Below are 23,290 nucleotides of genomic sequence, written 5' to 3' on the forward strand. Positions count from 1 at the left end.
CACTGGTCCGCGGCGACTTGTACAGCCCCGCAGCAACTCCTGCCCTCCCAGCGGGCCCTGCTGGCCTCCCTGCCCCGGGCCGCGCTGGAGTTGCGACTATGCCCTACAGTCCCGCGCCGGGCACCCCGAGGGGAGGGGGTGGCCCCCTCGGTCGGCCCTGCTCCCTAGGCAGCAGTCACTTGGACCAGGTCCGCGGTTCTCCCATGAATGACACAAGGCAATAGGCAGGCGCGGGGGAAGCGGCAGGAGGGCGATGCCCTCACACGGGCGGGCCGGGCCTGCCAGCGCGGCCGCCCTGCCCTCCATAGGCGCCCGGCGCTCTGCCTCCGCGGCCGCGCCCTCCTCCCGCCCGCCCCCGGGCCGCGCCAGGGCCGCACCGCCCAGTCCGGCGCGCAGGCCCGCGGCGGAGGCAGCGCACCTCCCCGGCCACGGGGGGCCAGCGGCTCGCCGAGCCTCGGTCTGTGCAGGCAGTCTGCCGGCCTGCCCCGGGAGGAGGGCCCGGTAGAGGAGGCGGCCAAGCGGTAGCGGTAGCAACGGAGGTGCCGGCAGCGTGCGCAGCCCAGGGTGGCTGTGCGACCGGGCTCCTTCCCCGCTGCGCTTGCCGGCTGTCGCCCACCTCCCTGTCAGTGTTACCGCCCCCGGCCTGCGAGCAACATGAGAGTAGTGGCTTTGATCAGGTAATGCGCTGACGGAGCGCCTATGTGAGCGAGCGAGGGGCGTCTCGCAGGCGGAGAGAAGGCTCGGGCAGAAGCCCTGCCCGCCCGGGGGTCGCGCTCCACCCAGCGCCACCCGGGAGACCCGCCCGGCCCTTTCCGCTCGGCCTTCCCGCCCATGCGTTTCCTGCTGTCTCCCTTCCCTTGGCTTGGCGACTCGTTCGCAGGCGGCTGTTGGCTCTCCCTGTGGCCCCTGGAGTGGCCGCCTGCGAGTGCGGCGGCGGGCCGGTCCCTGCCTGCGCGTAGAGACTGGGAAGAATTCCCGCGTTACGGCGGAATTCAAGAATAACCGGTGTATTTTTAAAATTAAGCAAAAACCAAACCAAACATCCCCACAACCAACCAACACACCCGCACCCCCCCAGCCAAAACAAGACCTACAGTTATTTCCCCCAGTCGCTTGCTCTCCGATATCCCGGTGTCCCGGGTTCTTCGTCTGCAGCGAGGCGAGAGCCGGAGCCGCTCGGGCCGCCGGCAGCGCCTTCGCCGGGGGCGCCGAGCGGGGGCCGCATGTCCTGCTCTAAAAAGAGGGTTCTGCTCAATTGCAGTTCAATATCCAGGTGCTTTTGCTTTCCAAGTATCTTAAGCTCTTTCAGGGTTGATTTGCTCAACTCTTAATGATAGGTTTTTGTAGTGTGTTTTTTTGCGAGAGATTAAATTTTGCCAGTTTTAAAATGATGAATCTAGCTCGTTTCAGTCGTTGGAGTTGGACACAGACGTGTCAAGGGTTGCTGTGCTTGCCATCTTCCCCCAAACCCCCTTCTCTGTCCCATGTTTTTTGTAAGTTTCTTTGTTAGTTTCTGCAATTCTTGTTTGGTTTTGTTGTTTTTTTTTTTTAACAAACATTTTCTAATGACACATATGTGTTTTTCTTGAAGAAACAAGATTTAATTAAAAAAGAACTGGCTAGGAAGCCTCTAAGTGGAAAAGAATTGTGCAGATGTGAGCTGTGTATTTTTATTTTTGGGTGCAGTAGCTATTTACTTAAGCCAAAACATTTAATGTATTAAATTCTTCAGGGAATGTCTAATATCAAACCTTGTTGAAACTGAGGTTTGGCCACAACAACTGCAAATCATTCCAAACCTCATGCAAAGGAGAAAATACAGGAAATGTTGTCTGTTTTTCTAGATTTGCACAAATATGGTGTAGAGAAAATCAGCTTCAAATTTTTTTATTTTATTTTATAGATAAGTCGTTATCTTTCAGGATTATTTACTTTGATATTCTCAAAGCAGAGGAATGTGTTAAAAGGCAGGATGGAATAAAATCCTATAAACAGGTTTCTAACACAATTGCTATTTTAATGGTCTATTTTACAAGGATGGATTTAGTTTCAGTAATAGTTTTAAGAAGAGTTTTAAAGAGACATCAAAGTGTCTGAAGTCTTTGTAACAGAGCTAGCCAAAGATCAGAGGGGGAAAAAGTATTTGAAAAGTGCTTCTTTTGCAAAGGTCAGGATTATGTATGAAAGTACTTTAACCTGTTTTTTTTTCCTTGTAGAATGTTGGCCACACTAAAAGTTGATAGTCTTGTTTTAAGGTGGTATTTATGGGGTAGACTCTGCATTTTGTTTTGTGCTAAATTATCGACATTTTAAAGCCAGTCTTCAACCTGAAATATGATGTTTTTCAACTCTTTAAAATTCTTCTACAATTTTCTTAACTGTAAGATACTTGTCTATAGAAAGGAATTTTGCTTAGAAGTCCTTTATAGGTTCATATCTTCACAGTTATCCAGGGCTTTTTTTCTTCTGGTATTTTGTTTGTAAGCCTGCCTGTTAACATACTTGGAGAACCCTGACTGGCCTCACTTTGGAGCTTTCTACAAAAAGGCCTTGTGTTTTTTTTCTGTGCTGGGAATTGAGAGTGGTCCCCAGGCTAACTCAGTACTTGTCTTCATCTCCTTTCTGTGGACTGTTCTGAGTTCACCGTCCTCCCATGGGCATGGGCTGTCTGGTGTCGTTGGTCTTAACCATACTGTACTTTACATTTAGTTTGGAAGATCTTGTGGGTGGGCACCATGTCGTTTGTTTCTTGGTACTGGTAGTTTTTAGGCCTATGGTAAATAATACAGAGAATAAATAACAGGACAGTAGCATGTGATTCAGTAAGCACAGATTTCCATCTACTAACTGGTGGTTGAATGTAAGCAATATGGATATCAATATCCATCTTAAAATGTCTTTATGTGTATATATAAATATATATATATACATAAATTAATTGAAAGGATGAGTAGATTTATTCCAGTGACATTTTCATTTTTTATTTCAATTTTTTAAAAAATATTAAAATGCTGTTAACAGCATAGGCAGTTATCTATTGTCATACAATTATTTTTCTGAAGTGCTGTTTTAGCTGAAATCAGAACTAGTGGGAGACTTTTATTTTTTAGCATAAAGTCATTCAGAAAGAAAAGTCTTTGTCTCATTACTCTGTTAAGCCTGGAAGTTCAAATTATTAAGAGAATTCTGTCTACATTTTCGAGCTATCAAGAATGGTGTCCAAAAGTAATGAATGATTTTAAATTTTTTTTGTGTCCGTATATAGGTTAGAAGAAAGTTGCCAGTATGCATTAGAAGAATGTTAAGTAGAGATGGACCCTTCAAGTAGGATTCTTTTATATTTATATTTACTTTTTAGCACTGAAACAGAAGCAACTTCTTTGTGAAAATCTGTTAAGTACAAAAGGATACCATGTTTTACACCATTTCTACTTCGGGTTTGAATTACACAACAAATTCAAGACAGCATACAGAATTTTTGCATAGATAAAAGCAGAGATTGAGGGGACTGGCTAAAGGGTTACATTCCTCTAGGGCACTTTCAAGCTTTTGTGTAGAGGGATAGATAAAAGAGAGAGCTTAAAGCTGGAAATTCTGAAGAAGTTTGTTTCAAAATCACATAATCATTTAGTTTGGAAAAGACCTCCAAGATTATCAAGTCCAGCATTTAACCGATCACCACTTGTCAATTAGGCCATAGCACCAAGTGCCATGTCCAGTCAACGTACATTTTGTTGTACATCTCCAGGCTGCACCACCTCCCTGGGCAGCCCATTCAAATGCTTGACAACCCTTCCCATGAAGAAATTCTTCCTGATGTTCAACTTGGACCTCCCCTGGTGCAGCTTGAGACCATTTCCTCTTGTTCTTCACTTGTTTTCTGGCCTTTCAAGAGGCCAAGCCCCATCTTGCTCTGACTCCCTTTCAGGCAGAAATAGCAATAGTGTGACCACAAGGAGCACAACAGTTAATTGTAGCAAGGACTGCTTGTACTATATGTTCTCCTGTGCATGTCTTAGTGATTCTAAAACAAAATGCAGTTTTACAGAGCTTGTATACATCTCTTTTGCTGTTCCTGCATGGTTTTTGTGCCTTGGCATTTAAAGAAGCTGCATGGAATCTCCACTTGCAGTTGTACTTTGAAGGCCAAGAGTCTGAACATGGTTCTTTTAAGCAGTGTGTATTCTAGAGCACTTTTACTATAGATTGTAATATTTCTTTTTCTATTGATTAAAATCCATAGAGATACTTTTTCAGTTACATCAAGAGAACAGAATTCTTTCCTCACTGGTAGCAGAAAAGGTTCCTGTAGATCTTGAATGAATGTCAAAATTAATTGTATTCTCTGTGTTGGAGTATTTATTATCTTTTGTCCTCAAACAAGAGTATGGTTATGTTTCCTTTTATATTTTTTACTAGCATTAATCATTTTTATTTGCAGCAAAATACGGTAAAAAATTCATATGTTCTATGCAGTGTCAAGTGAAACTACTGCCTATAATAATAAAAGTTTTTGAGAATGGCAAGTATGTTCAAAATATTGAAGGTTTCGGCAACATGTCCCATGAAGGAGAAATGTTATTCCTGACATAGCATCAATGAAGTTAGAGAAGACCTCTAAGGCAACATGTCCCATGAAGGAGAAATGTTATTCCTGACATAGCATCAATGAAGTTAGAGAAGACCTCTAAGATATTGAGTCCAGCCATCAATCTAACACTGCCAAGTCCACCACTAAAATGTGTCCCTAGGCATCACCTCTGTATGACAGACCCAGTTTAAAAGGATTACTAATGCTGGCGACTCAGTGGAGCAGATTTTTGGGTTTTGATCCAAATTAACTAGTAATGAGTACAGAGTAATTCGTCTCTGGAATAAAAGACAGTCTTTGAGGAGATTCCAGTGTCAGGGGTTCTTCATGTAACCTCTCAGATTAATAGTAAGATACAAAACTCTTTATGTGCTTTATGGTTACTGTATTTAGGCACTATACAGGTGTAGTAAATGTATGGTGAAATATTTCTTCTTCTACTGTTACTATTCTACAGCTCTTCATATTTCAAAACTTTATAAACAGCTCTGATAATCCTTATTTTTGAACAGTTAGTTAAAAGTTATAAGGGACTAAAACTTTTATCAGTACTTTTAATTGCCACTATTTTCTTTTCCTTGCAGTGGTGGGAAGGACAGTTGTTACAATATGATGCAGTGTGTTGCTGCTGGACATCAGATTGTTGCTCTAGCCAATTTAAGACCTGCTGAAAATACAGGTATGAAAGCCACATTTCTTACAGGAATTTTTTAAAAAATAGATTAGAAACAACAGAATCACAACCGTGCCTGAATTAAGTTCCTATATGTGTTTTTGTCTGGTTTTGCACACTGAAGGCCAGTATGGAAACCTGAAACAGGTATCTAAAAGAAAATGCTATGAAGATGTATTAAGTGTATTTTTCCTAAAAGGAAAAAAAAAGCCCACAAGAAGAGAAGATCAATTAAAAAAAGGCTTACACAATTTGAAAATGAGAATATTGATATCCTGGAAGTAAACAAAGAGGTTGTGTGAGGTCAGTAGCACAAATGCTGAAAGTTGATAGATTATGTCATCAACCAAAACTAGCACTGTACTTCTAGAAATACTCTAAACTGGTGCTAAACTAAATGCTGTAAACCGTTCCAGCTGCCAAAAATGTGCCATTGTGCTGCTGCTCATCCATTTTTATCTTTGTGTGTCTTTCTCCATAATTCTAACCCAGCGTCTGTGGACTGCATTGAAGAACTGATGTGGGTTGAAATTGACCTTGATACACGTATTTTTCCTGCTTTTTTCCTTCCTTTAAGGCTGGAATGATTTTTTTGATCAGTTCCTCATGGGCTTCACTTTATTTCTATGAAAAAGGATGTGAGAAACTCAGGTAGTCAATATGAGGTCAGAGGGTGAGTTAAGTATTTGTATATTGGACTCAAGCGCAAATTGAAGTGAGACCGGAAAAGCAAGTGAGTTGTTTCCAGTTGGTAGGGGAGAATGCGAAAGTATAAAAGTATGTTAACTAGGTTCACTGTTCAACATATGTTCAGCAATTAAGTATGGTATTTGGTAACTGTACAGTAGGAGGGTACACAGAAAGGGAAGGAAAAAGGGAGCTGCCTTCACAAATGAGTCATGGGCAGAACTGGCAAATGCTAGGAGAGTATAGGAAAAATTTATTTTCTGGGTAGCTAGGACATAATAATCTCTAATCTTGTTGAAATATGTTGTCTTCAAACTAATTTATCCTCATCAGAAATGTAGAATATTATCATTAAAATCATAAAATACTCTCTTTAAGTGTGTAGTTGGAAATTTTATAGAAAGTTAATTGAGGTGCTTCAGGCAGTAGTGGATTCTACGCCATTCTTTTTATTTTATCTTGTACCACTGTTGCCTGGAGAGTCTCAATTAATAAAGAAACTGTGTATTCTAAGAAGAATATCACTTAAAGACCTTGTCATGTTCATGGATGTGGAAATCAGTGAATTTTCCTTTAAGTCTACTCTTCTGGCCTAGGTTGGTTAGTTGTGACTGGGGGTTTGAATATGCCTGTTTTGTGGAGAGCCGTATCTGTTGTGTGGCATCAAAGGTGACTGACCTAATTGTTACATCACAAATTAGTTATCTTGGTCAGTTACAGACCTTCTTCTTTGCAAGATGTGCTACACAGGTAGACAGCAGAAATGCTTATGTCTCCTTGTAAATTCTGCAAAGCACCAGAGTTACAAATTAGCATTAAAACAGTGAACTGTAATAAGCTTGTAATAAAGTGGAGATTTCGCCAACAATAACTTATTATTTTATCAATCTGTTAGAAATATTATCTAAAAAAATTGTGTAAATTATTTATTGTATAGTTTGAGATGTAATTCTCATTAGTGATACTTGCATTTTTAGCTGCTTTTTCCTTATCTGCTGGCTACAAACTGCTTGTAAGAAAATTTGGTTAATTTTTTTCTCATGGTTAAGGAAATAAGCTTTTTGCTTATTAAACAGTGTCAAAACATTATAGTGGTCTGCTTTTATTCTACCTAAGCAGAGATAGTCTCCTTTTGTGATGACCATAACAATTTTAACAGTAAAGTTTTTGTAAATTTTGGCAACCTATAGCTTGTTCTCAGTGTTGCAATGCATTACAAATTTCTTGATCTGAGTGTTGAAATACATCTGAGTTTGTGCCTTTGTCCTGTGTTCCTATTAAAATTACCCTGTGAATGCAAGGAGAATTGAATCGATAGGAGATTTTTTGGATAAGGCAGGAAGAAGGAAAGGCACCACAATTTGCAAATAGGCAGCATGTTTGTGACAGATGTCTTCCTCTCCATACGTCTGTTGGGTGGGGAAATCTATTTTTTTTTCTTTCCATGTTTATAGTGGTGTTGTCACCAAACATCTGTTTGTGAACTGAAAAATATTAACATTTAGATTTTCTCAGTGCTTTGTAGTATTGTGATTATCTGTAATTTTTGCAACAATGTACCTAATATGGTTGTTTCTTAATTGTGGCAGGGCAGACTGATGAATTGGACAGCTATATGTATCAGACAGTAGGACACCATGCCATTGAACTATATGCTGATGCATTGGATTTGCCACTCTATCGTGGTTTTATAAAAGGTACCAGTGTAAATACTGGAAGAGTGTATACTGCATGCCAGGAAGATGAGGTTGAAGACCTTTACCAGCTCATGAAACTTGTTAAGGTATGCTGATTGAAAGCAATTATATAGTTAGGGATAATTATATTAATTCATTTATGAATTTAAGTAAATGATCCTCTTAGGTATGTAAGGAAAACTTTAAGAAAAAATGGAAAACTTTTACAGGTTTTATTTCTATTCCTTTCTTCTTCTTTGCTCTGTAAATATGTGGTGTAACTATATTCCTTTTCCCCCAATGTAAGTCACACTTATTAATCCTCATTTCAAGCCAAAACATTTTTCCTATTTAATGAAAACACCTGTAACTGGAGCTTGGCATATACAGCAAAAAACATAATTGTGACAATCATCTATAAATAGAATATTTATCTTATTTTGCACTTGTAATAATGTATCATTTGATTACTGCAATGAGAGATCTTTTGGATTTTATACATTTAGGAATGTGTGGGAATTAAGGTCTAGAGATTTCCATTTGAGTACACTTATGATGTGTAAACCAGAATCTGTTATTTGTTTGTATGTTGCATGTCATTCTCCAAGTATTACCGAGTATTTCACAATGGTAGTTTTGATTCTGGTAGACCTGTGATTATATTATAATATATGACGCAGTAACAATGACATATATCAATCCTTTTTATCTATAAAATGAATTAAAGAGAGACAATGAGCCCACTTTCTGAACCACTTAAAATTTATTCTCTGGTCTTTTTCAAAATCTTTGATAAAGTACTTTATTTCTACCAATACTAAATCAGACCTCATTGAAAAAAATAGAAAACCCCCTGTTGACTCTAGAGGTTTTTTACCATGTTTGTGTGAAGATGCTTTGTCCATTCCAGCTAATTGTGTTGATTACTGCAGTGCGCAGTACTAAAACCAATACACCGTTGAGAAAATCATAACTGCTATTTTAAAGAAAGTAAATATGTGATTTTATTGATCAAACTGGTATGGACTACTTAATGAAAGTTCAGATAAAGATGTTTGTAGTCTTCATGTCAGTATTGAACATTTTCTAGCTCGCTTTCCTTCATTAAAATCTTAATTGAGATTCATGAACCTAAATACTTCAGGCTTTATTCTGTATTCAGTTAAAAAAAAAAATCAAATTGCAGATAAGACCTAAGAATGTGGTTTGAGTGCAGAGTACTTCCTGACCCATCTTGGAGTCAAATGTTGCATCTTGTAAATATTTTTGGCAAGGATTCTTTTCTTCTAATGTAAAATCAAGATCATAGACCTGTGTTGGAGTATGAGACTGCAGAGCAGAATAGTTCATGTAGGCGGTACAGCCTCTAGTTGTGCTGGGGAGGCTTAGGTTGGATATTAGAAACATTTCTTTACTGAAAGGGGTATCAAGCATTGTAACAGGCTGCTTGGGGAAGTGCCCTGGAGGCGTTTAAAAGTTGTGTGGACTGGGTGCCTAGAGACATGGTTTAGTGGTGGACTTGGCAGTGTTAGGCTAATGGTTGGACTTCATGATTTCAAGGCATTTTGCAACCTAAATGATTCTATGATTATGCTCTAGAGTGCTTCACAGAGGTTTTAAATGGAATGTGCATATCTTGCAATACAGGAATCGAAAGAAATATGATACAGCAGTTTTAAATTATTTTTGAACCACGATAGTATTAGAAATTAGAAGGACTGATATCTACTGTCTCTTAAAGCTGCATGCTAACAGCTTTCTGCTGCTGGGTAAGGTAATAAATTACTGATCAATTTAATTAAAAACGGGCAAATTAGTGGCAATTAAGATGATACTTCCTCTACAGTTCTTGCTGTCTTTGGAGGAATGGATCCCTGACATAAATTAATGCTAGTATTAAATCTTGACAACTTCTGCTTTGGAAGTTTGTACATGATAATTATAACTATAGTTGAAAGAGATGTTATCATGTTGTCTGGAACTAAATAACTATTTATTTCCTATATAGAAATATTAAACCCACAATATGATATCATCAAGTTATAAATATTAATACACTGTCTTTATGTTACACTTGTATAATGATGTCTTTACAATACAACCTAGCTATGGAATTCTGATACAAAAGTTTCAGTAAGTGTCTTGCATATTTTGATGAATAATTGCAAAATTATGAGGAGTTATACTTATAAACGTATAAACTACAGCAACTGTGATATTTTAGTTTTAAGAAGACTACTAACTTTTTTTTTTTTCCTGTGTTAGCAGTAACTTTGAAAGGTTTCTGGTTTTATTTTGTCACATTTTTTAATAACTGCTATTTAGTGGCTTTACCATTTAAGTCTTAATCACTGAGGATTTTGCTTTGGATTTTTTTTCCCCAGATGTTAATAGTTTTAAACAGAGAAGTCAATTTGCATTCTCTTGAAGGGAGGGGATGAATTCTGTGGAAGCCTTGTCAAAACCATCTTTGAGTGACTGTAATTTTAAAACACTGGTCAAACAACATAGCTCTTTTTTACAGTAAATGGTTTGGGGCCAGGACTACAGGAAAGGTGTCTAAATCAAAATCACATAGTGTACCTTACTTTCCATTGGCAAAGAACACTTTTAGTGCAAGTACTTGTTTAGTAAAAAATTAAAACAAAACACTTTAAAAAAACTGTATGAATTTGGAAGTATGCAATGTTTTTAAAAACAGTGCTATGAGAACAAGATTTCTAAAGAGTTAAATATTCCCTCACAGTTCTGCAAAACCCAGGACAACAGTCCTGTTCTAGTTCATGTGACTCAGTGAGTGATACTGACTGTCATTGACTGTGAACCTATTAATTTTATTGTCACAAACCCAGATGATTGATAGGTATAAAGGAATTTTATATTTATTTTTTAGTTGCCTAATGCCATGTTTTAGATTCTGTATTCAGTACATATTGTGAAACATATCCAAGTACTTATATGATGTCTAAATATATCTTACTATGCAGTCTCCACCTAATAGTACACTATTTATTTCATGAGACATGTAACTCCTGAACTCTAAAGAATAATTTATTCTCCTCTCAATGTTACTGAATAGGGATTACTGATATCCTTGTTTGTCCATGTTTGTTACTGTCCGTATTGGAAATTTTCCTAGCCAAGCCTGTAAGCACTAGAGTTTCTTAGTTACCTGAATTATCTTTTAGGGGTTTTATAATGGCACTGTCTTTGAAATGTGGTGAGAATCTGTATTTCTTTTTCTCTAGTGGCAAGAAAGACGGGAGCATTAAGGCATTTTTGTGAAACTTTCGTAGGACATTTCTATTGAGGCAATATTTAACTGTTCTGTCCCCTTTTCAAAGTAGTTATGGTCTTGTTCAAGTAATACAGTGATGCTTCATGCAAGCACATACACAAGAGGTATTAGATGAGTTGAGTGTTGGGTTGTTTTCTGTATCTCATGGAACTATGGCCTAACTTTTGTTTAGGGCAATGGTTGTAGCAGCTTCCAGACTAAACAGACCAATACAAGATACTTTATCTTCAGTAGACAGTTCTGTTCTCTTACAAATCCTTTGCCTTATCTACTCCATAAGTCTTTGCCTTTGTTTGGTAAGTTTCCTAATTTGTAGAATTCTTGAACTTGGTAAAAATGTCTTTCTTCTAGCTCCTCTTTTTCAAATTTTTGATGACATGCTTAATTGCTTTCTTTTAATCAGCATTTTAAAAATTGATAATTTTTGTGGTGGTTTTATATTTACCCATGTTTATTATAAATAATGCAAATGGATTTTTACTGGATTTTGAGTTTTAACATGTTATTTCTGTCAGAGTCTTTTTGTTGTGCTCTTTGTGGATTTAGAACCCGCAAGCTTTCAAAAAATATGGAGTTCACTTGAAATAAATCTATATATTGGCTCTCAGGACTGAAGCAATATTAATTATGAAATCATCCATTGATCATCTGCTGAAAAATAAATATTAATGTTGGATATATATGATGTTTGAAACATTTGAATAATAGCAGCCTTTGGTTGTGGCACTGTTTCATTTCATCAGTGATGTAGAATGGAAGGAAAGGAGATTTATTTTCTAAAATATGGTTGCATTTTGAAACAGTGATCTTACAACAGTCAGTCACTTAGAATGAGTAACATTTTTTAGTTACAGAAATAGAGAGTTTAATAATACAATGTAACTCCTGTATTTAATAATTACTTTTTAAGAACAGGATCATGATTTTTTTAAATGGTCCAAGTCTGATGTTTAGTGAAGACAGAAAGTGTTGCCATCTGAGTTAAAATTGCAATAGCAATGCCATTTTAGATGTCACTTAAGATATTTCATCTCAGACAAAGTACTTGAGCTGTGTGAGTTCAGATGGAATAGAAGTAACTTAGGTCCTATCAGTATTCAGTGGAACTCCCTGAGATTTCTTCAGGAAAAGTTCTTCAGGGTTTGAGATGAATGGATGGAATATAAGGTTATTTGTGGCCTTCAGATAGGGATTAATTCCATCATGGAACCTAAAACTTTCAGTTCCTTGATATTGCTAATAGTCTTCCATGCTAAGGAAATGGTCTTTCTTTTACCCTTCTCCAGAATTCAGCTGCTGTGGCCAATGGGTAAAATGAGTTCTCAGATTCAGTGTGATTGCTGACTTTCTGTGACTTTTGCACAAAGATTTAGGTGCTCCTACCAGGAAAAATACATGGATAAATGTAGTACAGTAATCTGTCACAGCATTGCTTCATTGTCCTCTGTTACAAGACACATATAAAAGAAACTGTAAAGTATATAGGAATAATCACTTGATTTTTAGATGTCTGGTATATATGGCTTCAGTTGTAGTATGTACATGATGAAGACTTGTAGTTACTCTTAACTCATACAAATAAGGTTTGCAGAATTTCTTAGGAGTCTTAAGGAGGCCAAATAATTATTAGTTGTAGAATCCTGATTGACTTGAAGAATCTGTAATCTGAGGTCCTCAGCATGCTCTTCAACAAATTACTTTTGTAGTTTATGAGTTCAGACAAAGCAAGTGGTTTTCCCCTCTCACTTAGGGAATCGCAGAGTTCAGAGGCGTGCAGAAGAGTTCTGTTTTAGTAATCTCCCATGTTTTCATTGAAGAAAATTTTCCCTGTTATGATTTGAATGGTCTGTAGATACATGGATTAATACCTTGGAGTTGTATTTCTCAATATTTTGGAGAAATAAAAATTATACAAAGAGGTAGTTTTCTTTATGCTGAATTTCCAAAACAATCACTTCTCCATAAATTTTGTTGCCTACATTGTGATTATTGCAAATTACTGTGCCCTTAATATATTGATAGATTATCTTATCTAATTCAACAGTTCAAATACAGAATTTTTGTATGGCAAATGAAATTATACCATAAGTATTGAAAAAAAATTGTTAAAAGATCTTCAATGCCCAGTTGAAGGAAACCGTGATAGATAAAACAATGGAAGTTATGGATTGGGCCCTTTAGTAGTTGTGTAGATTTAATGAACATTTGGAGACCACATCTCCTAGCACAGTTCTTTCTGTCTTTAAACATTCAAGTTAAATGGGAACTTTTAGAAATTGTATGAAGTGGTTGCCTACACTGACAAGATATAAATAAATGTGCTTCTTGATAAAATAAGATTTTTTTTGAGGGAGAAAATATTTGCTGTGTTTTTTCATAGACTTGGTTCCTTCACCTTTTATTATGAGTAAATTTTTATCTGCAAGGATTTGGATTGTCCTTTTACCCTCATTGTGTTAAATGATTACAAATTTTTGATCATGTTATTTTTTCTTTTAATTAATTCTGGATTGGCATTCCACAGTTTCCTCCACCTCGGGAATGACTGTTGTCATTAGCAGTGAATAAAAGTGTGAATGAAGGGAAGAGGGTAAGAAGTAATTGCATAGTTGGGAGTGATTTAAGCAGTGTAAAAATAATTATGTGTCTTGTTTCATTCAAAACACAGGGTATATTTAGTTGTTGGGGGGGGTTTGTATGAATTTTAAAAGGAGATGGGAACAAAGAAATTTTTTTAATCAATAGGATGCCTGAAATTCTGTGTGTGTCATCTGACCAGTTCAGGCAGTGTCAGGATTTTAATTTTTTTTTTTTTTTTTTTTTTTTTTTTTTTTTTTTTTTTTTTTTTTTTTTTTATTAAGAGGGGGATCTTCGGCAATGTCTTTGTGGTAGTTTCTTACTGTGAGAAATGTTGAGCTTTATGTAAACAAAAAAGTCACTCTATTTCTCCCTGTTAGGTGCGTGGAGTTGTTTCCACTCACTCCCTGTCTTGTTGTGTTAATACTGAATAAGCAGAGACAGTCAGGCTGGTGGTGAAAGATGGTAAGCAACCCTGAGGGCTTGTTCTGGTCAGCTTGAAACCTCTGATTGCCAGGTTTTCCTAATTTCCCATTTCCAGGGCATCTCTAGTGTGACCTTGCCTGCTGAATATGATGTTCTGGGTTGCAAGATTTTCACATGCATTTGGAAATGGGCAGCCAGGCATTGTTTACAGGACGCCAAATGAACCGTGCACTCACAGCAAGTTTGATAAACACACATTTCCTCCTTTTATCAGTGAGATTGCAGAATGTGAAGTATGAGTTTCCAGTTTTGCTCATTCCCTTCAGACCTTTTCCTGTTTAAAAACTGAATCTCACTAATTGGATGATGATACATCCTTAGATTTTGTTTTGCTTTCTTTGTTATTGTTTTGCATTCAACTTACTGGTCACTGACATTTATTTCAGTGCCTACCTTGACCAGGTTTGATAGACTTTCGGATAAAAGCTTTCCATTTGTTCAACACAGAAAAGGTTCATCCCTATAAATGTAAAGTGAATGCTAATTAACAGTAATGACTTCTAATCACTTTGCTTTTATACTCCTTTAGGAGCACATCTATTATCCAATGCAGTTAAATGAAATGCTTGTATATGGATCAACAATGCTGTATTTCTTCTCGCAGCTATTGCTCATAATCAAGCTTTGAATAAATTACGATAGTAAAATTGGTTTTAATGTGTTTCATTGCATGGGGAGAAAGAAACCTTAAATATCTTGTTAAATATCTTGAATATTTAGAGAGTTATCTAGTAACATTTTGGCATTCATTATTGTCGTTAAATGGAAAAATGCATTAAGATGTTTAAGTCAATTTTGTAAACATTATCAAAACTTTTTTCATCGTTTCAATTGTATTTAAGTGATGTGCATAGATGCAACAGTCTCCGAAGCAGCCCCGTTTGTATCCAACTGTATGTCTCTGGGAATGCACTGCAAATTTCTGCCTTGAAATGCAGTAAAGTTTTACATAGAAGGAGCATGTTTTATGCCTTGAGAACTTCACCTAGTGTCATAGAGTATATATAGTAGGTTAATAGACATTTATGCATTTCTTTTATCAACACTCTGTATCTAACAAACTGTTAGGTTTTTTACGTGTGCAAACTGCCTGTCTGCCTGCAATCATATACACTTTAAAAAGGTGTATAAAAGTAATACTAGTGAACTTTTTATCAACAGCTGGAGACAATAAAATAAGAGGAAACTTTTTTTTAGCAGAACTTTGCCAGAAACAATGCTGATGAAAAGAGATTACTAGACTGGTGGAATGTTAAGCAATTTTAAAATAATTCTGGTTAAGGAACAGAATTAGGCAAAAGACAACATATATGAATTTGAAATTTTGCAAACTTTTCCACTTAGCATTGCACATACAGTGCCTGTCTGGAAGGCAGAAATAGCAAAACCTCAATGAAACCCATTTCTGACATGAACATTAGTTTTTGTTTTATCTTCTGTTAATAAGTTGCTTGAAGCAATTACTGAAATCACTTAGAAATTCTAGGTCTCAGTGTCTGTGAGGGAACTGAGGTCTTGCTTAGTCAATATATTTATGTTGTCTGCTTTTGCAATTTCTAAAAAAAAGTAGGTTTTCATTTTCTGTGGCAGTTTCCTTTCGTGTAGTACATCTGTCTTTGCATGCTTAGAGACACAATTCTTTCACAGTTACCATCACAGTTCTTATGGATGTGGATGTGAGTGAGTATCCACAGGCACCGTCTGTGGTTTTGATTTTGTTTGTTTTGCTCACTCATTCACATAGCTTTAGACAATTTTCTGATATGTTTTATTTGCTTGAGCATCTTTTCTGTTAGTGTTTATTCTTTGGTTTATTACAAAATCATTGCCTAACTTAATTTCAAATTACCTTCTGTGTAGTACTCTTTAAATGTGACTTTGAGACAGTGTTCAGAAAAGTCCCATGTTTTTTTGCTGTGGTACTGCAAAACATGCTGCTTGTGGGTTTTGCCACCATAATGTGAGAAAAAAGTAACACCTTTCTTCTCTGAAGTCTCATTAAATGACTGATACTATCCATATCTTATTTCAGTACTTCTGTTTCATAATTCACATCTTAATAGTGCTTTTAAAATATAAAAATGAAAAATGTAAAAAATGTTAATTTTTCTGTACTGTTCTGTAGCTGGCTGTTTTATATTATTTGCAATTCTCATTAGGCCGTGCTGAAATACCTTTCAAAATTTATTACATTAAAAAATTTAATTGGGGTTATTTCTAATAAAATAAGATCAAAGGCAGACTTTCATGGAAACTAACAGTAAAACATTTATCAAATTTGTTTTCATAAATATTTGTATCTCTAAAGCCCATTTATTGTATAAAAATAATTTTGCATAGATTTACTAAGGTATTTACACTGACTTATTTAACATACTTTCCCCTTTCATATGAATGTCAAGCATACAGCAATTTCAGGGCTACATTATTTTCAGCTGGACACTTGCTGGTTTTGATCGGTATATTTAAAGGTACTTCTTCTGGAAAGGGTGTGATTGAATTTGGTTTATATTGCATCAATGTTACTGCTTTCAAAATATAAATGATTGATTTGTAAGTGTCATGAAAAGGAATAAAACAGAACTGGCCTTTTACACTATGAAAGGACTGTATAATGTGAAGATATTCTTCCTGTTGATAAATTCTCCCCTTGGAAGAATTGCATAACACTCATCACTCATTTTCATATTGATTATGAGTGGGATTCCAGTAATAGGTTGCTGTTTGCAAAGGATAAGGCGGCACTATGATTAGTTACCTTTTCCATAGAAAGCACTACAAAGGAAAATGCCAAATGTGTGCACTGCAGTATTCCTATCAGCCTGACAGTCTGTTACATGAACTTTTCTTTCAGTCCATTTTCCTTCAGAAATACAGCTTCAATGCTTTTGCCTTATTATTGTTTTAGGTTTAGTGCATTTGCATGCTCGCCTAACTCCGGATTCTTTCTTTAGACAGTTATTTATTTTCCTGACAATCTTCTGTACTTGGGCCCTATCACCGTTGTAACTCTTAAAAACTGATACAACAGTGCCCTCTGTAGTTTCTCCCTACATGGTTACTACCTGCAGCTGGTTTTGAGCATTTAGGTAAAGAACAGGATGTTTAGACTTATTTTTAGCTCAAAGAAAAGCCCCTTTTTTCTTAAGGAAAGATTCTGATTTTTCACTGACTGTTTCATATGCAAGAAAGGGAACAAAAGAGGCTGTTCTGACTCATCTTCTAGGTTTATAAGATCTTCTGTCATTATCTAGTGCAAATCTGATGTTTTATGAGGCATTCATTCAAGGCAGTCATTAAAATGACTGGATGGGATTTTCTGAGTTTTGTAGGCTTTCCTGAAGCTTTTGTTTGAAGTGGAGCTTCAAAACAAAATAATTTTAAATGTACTTCCTTTGTGCTAGCTATTTCTCCCAATTTAGATCTTACATGATCTGCCAGGGACTAAAGACATGCTTGCCAGCAGAGCACCTAAGCTTTATTAATGATGTTGTTTTAATTCACACTGTGACTGAAGTAATTGTTGTTCATTAGCATTGATTTGTCTCCAAAACTCATTTACAATTTAGATTTCTCTTTTAACTCATTGTCGCTTAATATGCAAATAACTTTTTAGTCTGTGTTTTCTGCAGAACTTGTTGGACAGGTTCAGTATTGAACACACATGATCCCTGCATTCTCATACATGCACATTCACACCCATGAGCTGCCATTTAAATATTATAAACCGCAGTAAAAAAGAATGACCTTTTAAAAAATAAATGCTTTAACTACAATTAGTTGCTTCTGTAACAGCATCATAAAAGTCACTCTGTGAAAAGTTAAATGGCTTACTTTATGATGGGGAGTGTTAATGTACATGTAGAACACACTCTTAATGGACTTCCATGAAATGAAATTCATAAGTCATTGCAGTAAATTATAGTTAATGATGTAACCATAGATGGCTATTCAAAACATTCCTGTATCTGTAATGATTTGTGTAAAGCACATGATTGACCACATGCCTTCGTTTCAAACAGTAGATGGATAAGTGCATGAGCTTTCTACTTTTGAAGACCCTTTTTTGTGTGTAACAAGTGGTGAGAATTTTGGTGGAGTAAATAATACATCACAAACCACTTGCAATATTTGAGATATGGTAATAAATGGTGAGGCGGACTTATTTAGTATTAAATTAGGAGGTGAGATCCTTCAGAAGTGTAGTGTGTAGAAGCTTTGATTTTTTTCTATTTTATGGGTAATCACTAGCCTGCAGTCATATGACTACTTTTTGCCATGAGATTTTTTAATATTGAAATGTTACTGGAAGCAACTATTATGGCATAATGTGCACTAACTAATCCAGAAAATATCCCATATTTACTATATTATATCCAGTAATAGAATAAAATTTCAGAAGTAGAAAGGTTACCCATGTTAACGGAGTAAAGCAACTCTTATTCTACTGGCAGAAAAGTAATGTGGTCAAGGAGTTTTACAAAAAATATGATTTGATTAAAATGACCTTCTTTCACTCAAAATTTATCAGAAACTTTGAATCAAGCTTAATTCTTGCACCAATTGCATAACTATTGTTATTCTTAAATACTGGGGCAGGGTAGAGATCATTTTTGTTAATGAGCTTCTTTATTCATCGGAGGATTCTTATGGTAAAACAAGTGAGGTTTTTTAAAAACATGTGTAGCCAAACCATGGACTTTGATAATTTTTAAAGTTTATTTTAATTTTCAAAGTTTAATTTTTGAAGTTTACTTCATGAAGGAAGAATAGAAATTAATATTATGGAAAAAAGGCAATATAAATTTCTACTTCAAATAGGTACTTTGAGATTATTTTTATTTTTTTAATGAAACTTCATCACAGTTCACTCTTTTTAAATAAACGTGTCTTACAACGTGTCTGTCAGTGGGAATTTTACAGAGAAAATGAATTCTTCATTAAAATAATACTTTAATTAAGAAAACAAATATGGACAAATTGTTATAAGTGTTATCTGGTTAGCAGTGATAGAAGGTTTTAAACTGTGACCTTTGAGATAGGTAAGATGTTGTCAATCTGGAAAAATGAATAAGGTTTGTTTTATTGCAATGAAACTTGCCAATTAAGATTCAGCATATTTAAAATAGTGATAAATATCGATTTCAATACTGGAAGCAATGCATTACAACTTTTCTGTCTACTGAGAACTAACATAACTTACCAAAACCAGGCAAGGAAGTGACAAAGCAGGCAGTGCAGATGCTTACAGGAAATGTCGTGTTTAGTCCACATACTTTTATGTTTTTACGTAAAATATCGATGAGTTTGCCCCATTCTATAATCATTACCTCTGTCTAAAGTACCATGCCTCTTTTCATTAAGTTGGGATTATGTGATCTGTGTCTGAAATCTTTTATGGAGTACATGTTTAAGGAAAATCTATTGTTGAAAGTAGTTGTTTTCAAATAACTTGCTTAAGATCATTAAATAAATTTCAAATGTCCTTTCATAAAATCTAAGGTGATGCAGAGTAGTTGAGGGTATTTATGATGATTGTCTCAATTTTCATTTTTGGTATTTCTTTAATTTTGAAATACCAAGAATATGAAGACTGAATGTTGGGTATATATTTGATACATTATATATCTATAAAATAAATATCTATTGCAATTTGCTTGGTTAACAGTTGCCTACACAATAACACTAGTTACATGAGGAAAAACAAATACTGCAATCTAAATTGGAACATTATTTGACATAGCAGAAGAAATATTGACTTTTCTTGCTGGAGAAATTTATGAGACTTTTTTTATGACCCTAGGACATATTATTATTCCTTTATGATTATATTTAAGTTTTAAGACTTCCTTTTTTTTTTTCAAGGTATTCTTTTTAAGACTTTTTTTATTTTACTTTTAAGACATTCTTTCTCTTGAACTTGATCACATGAGAGAGAGTCTTTGATGACATAATACTTATTAAGAAAAACATTAGTATTTAGGCTTTACTTGGTTACTTGATGGCCTGTTTTTATAACCACCAGAAATATAGATAATATCCTCCTGAAATATAGATAAAATTACAGTGAAGTGACAGTAGATACTGAAGAGTTAGAACTGAAAACAAATTCACACTTTTCTTTTGAAATATTATCTTACAGACCTGTTTGTTCTACATTCCTTAGGCATTTTGCTTTGCTGTCTTCTGTATAATCCACATCTCCTTTTTTTGTTTTCTTGGTAGTGTACTTATGGTGTCTAGAACAGTGATACCATTGTATTTCATGAAGGCACAGTTTATTACAGAATATATCACCCATGAGGTACATTAAACTAACTGGCTTTGTTGTGTCGGCTTTTTTCAACTTCTGTGTTCCCTGGCCAATGTATCAGGATTAATCTGTATAGATATATAATCTTTTGTAGAAATTGAGTTCAAATTTTGATGTTTGTGATTTTATGGAGCTAGATACTGTTGTTTTATAATTCCTAGGATTAATTTTTTAAACTTTCTTGTTCATATAGTCATGTTTCATTGCGCTACAGTTGGTCCACTATTTTTTTTTCTTTCATGTGCCCTAACTCTCTTTAGACCACTGCAGATTTCCAGTAATTTTGGTGGTTTTGTGCTACAATAACCCTTTTGGCCACCTTCAGGATTACCCTTATCCTTTGGAGACCAGTCCTGTGTTCTCTGAAACTCTGTCAGTCATAATTTATTACCCACTTGTCATTGTGACTTATTCATTGCTTACATCACCATTCTCAAAATATTGCTTTACAGAAATGGTGAACAGTGTGGTGAAGGAAAGATCAATAAATGCTTTCAAAGGAAGATTTACCCTGAGACTTAGAGCTTCTTTTTAATACTAAATCTGTGCTGTTAGTTCTGAGATGGTTTTAATAACTTGACATCAAGTACCCTGTTTCTCAAAATGGAAAGATGCTATTGCATTAACTAACTTTTGTGGATTAGGAGGACTTTGGCAATTAAGTTCTCTAGTATAAAACTTTCTAATTGTCAATACTTTGTTTTTTTTCCTGAATGCTTATCTTGTGAACTTGAAAATATGCAGTTTCATCTGCTAAGAAAAAGAAAAGTGATAAAACATTTATATAAGAAATGCTTGAAAATATTTCTTTGAGTTTTAGTGATACTGGTTTTTTTTAACTGCACAAAGAGAGGAGAGGGCTTATTTGAAATCATCAATTGGACAAAAAAATAATCTACTTCTCCCCATGTATATTTTAATTGTTTTCAGAGCTTTATGACCCATGCTGTTTTGCTAAAGCATCCAATTTCATGTTCTATGGTAACTCTCGACACTCCAGTAAAAGGTAGTTGCTCCAGAAACCTGTTAAATCCAGAAGAATTTAATACAATAGTAAATTTATTGTAGAAGTTGCAGATAATTAGACTTCTGTATTTCATCAAAGCAATATATCATGTTAAAATAGTAATAAGATACTTTAATATATAGGAAATTCAAAAGCAGGAGCTTTCTTGCTTCCAGGCTTCTTTTCAGTCACTGGACAGGCATGCTGATATGTGGCAAGCATTGTTCAGCTCCTCGTTCCTGGGAAGTTTCCTTTCCCTTTCTTCTGAAGTCTGTCAACATTTTTTCTCTGCTCCACTTAGCACTCTGTGAGCTACATGATGTGCTAAGAGGATAACACAATTACAGCCTGTTTGTAAAATACCTTAACTGAAGAAATGAATAAATTGTATTTAAGTGATTTAAGATTGCATAGGAAAGTTTCTTCTTATCCTACTCTCCATTCTCTCTTTCATCTAAATTGCAGTTTTCTGATAATGTAGCAGTCATGTTTTCAGTTTTTATACATATATTATGCCTTTATTGAATTTTTTTTTAAAAAGCTATTTAAAAACTTCTATTGAAGAACTGAGACTTTTTTACATAGAAGTTTTTCTTGCAGCTGATCATTAGGTTTTAACTTGTCTTTACTCCTTTTGGGTGGAAATTATTTTCATTTACAGTTTTCCACTCAAACTGAAAGCTCACAGAATCCATCCAGATTTAGTTTTCTCCTCAAGCTTTTTGTTGTTTCTTTGTACAGGAAAGGTTCAGTTGACACTTAATTGGAATACAAGTTTTCACTTTCTTAGTTGAGTATTTCTATCTGTATGAGGTAAGAGTCTAATGCCTAACTTCTTATTCCAGTGAATTGTAGGACTCATCCATCTCTTGGGTCACTTTGGTTATGTTTCAGTGCTTGGTTTGTTTGACAGGATGTTGCACTGTTGTTTGTATGGACATTCAAAACATGTGAAGTACATTCAACTTAATTTGTTAATTGTGTCTTGTTCCAAACTCTTGACTGAGGCTACACTTGCAAGTCTCATGTTATTTTGATACTTAGTTGAAATGAGGTTGGGATCCTTGACCTCTTCCTCCCAAGTATACAATTACAGTGGAACAGTGTGTTAGTATGCAGTATAAACAGAAGGCACTGGTTTAATACGTTGAGACCATGAACAATTCTCATTTGAAAAAATGACATTTGTCAATACAATAACAATTCCGGTTGAAAGACTAATATAAATATTTTCCTTCTGCTAAAAGAGACAAAAGTATTTGTAGGAAGACCACACTTACTTTGAAATGGCTAAGTCAGCTCAGTTTGCCCATTACGCAAATGTCTGCTCTGAGAACTGGAAAAGTGACTGAAACCTTGATGAATGTGAATGCCTCTGAACTTCTACCATTTCTAATGTCCTTGTCCCTGTCTGGCTCTTTTTGGTTTTTTTTCTCTGTAAGCTGTCTTTTTGTATTATTCAGTTTGTGTGAGTATAGATTCAGAGACTGTGACTTGGCTGGTAGATTCTTTGATTAAGAAAATATTACTGCTCTTATTAAACAGCTATTTTCCTTTTCCTCTGATCTTTTTACTGCAGTCCATACTCACTTATACCAAGGGCACAGGTCATGATAAATACTATTTGCAATTTTAGACACTTCAGTCCTCTGAAACTTCAATTTCTGTATTAAAAAAAAGCAACCCCATAGTAAATAATTGTAGCATCTCAATTAGAGAAGGTCCATATGACTGAGAAGTCACAAGATAAAATTCCTATACCGTTCATCGCTAAAGCATTCTGAAGATGCTTTTTTTTTAGTTTAGGCTACACATAATTTGGGAAATTCTGATTCAAGCAACATTGTCTTCTACATTTAAATTATCAGGTTGTTCTTAGTCTTGGAGAATACCATAACAATAGGCCTGCAGTTGAGGGTTGAGTGAGAAGGGATGATAAAGGAAGATAGACATTGTCTTATCTGTGATGCAGCTATATATTGA

General features: G+C 35.7%; 1 protein-coding gene across 4 annotated transcripts in view; it reads left to right on the forward strand.

The window, feature by feature from the left end:
- Positions 1–407: 407 nt before the first annotated feature.
- The window catches only part of DPH6 (diphthamine biosynthesis 6), a 220,624-nt gene continuing 197,741 nt past the window's right edge, over positions 408–23,290 (forward strand). Inside the window, exons 1-3 of one of the 4 annotated variants that reach the window (XM_059849820.1) lie at positions 408–677; positions 5,176–5,270; positions 7,541–7,734. In XM_059849820.1, coding sequence (XP_059705803.1) covers positions 655–677; positions 5,176–5,270; positions 7,541–7,734 — 312 coding nt within the window. In that variant the 5' untranslated portion in view covers positions 408–654. Of the gene's footprint in view, positions 678–5,175; positions 5,271–7,540; positions 7,735–23,290 lie in introns of those variants that run through there. The other 3 variants (XM_059849821.1, XM_059849819.1, XM_059849822.1) reach the window with 3 other exon arrangements.

The sequence above is a fragment of the Haemorhous mexicanus genome, chromosome 6, assembly GCF_027477595.1.
Source record: "Haemorhous mexicanus isolate bHaeMex1 chromosome 6, bHaeMex1.pri, whole genome shotgun sequence".
Classification (NCBI taxonomy): domain Eukaryota; kingdom Metazoa; phylum Chordata; class Aves; order Passeriformes; family Fringillidae; genus Haemorhous; species Haemorhous mexicanus.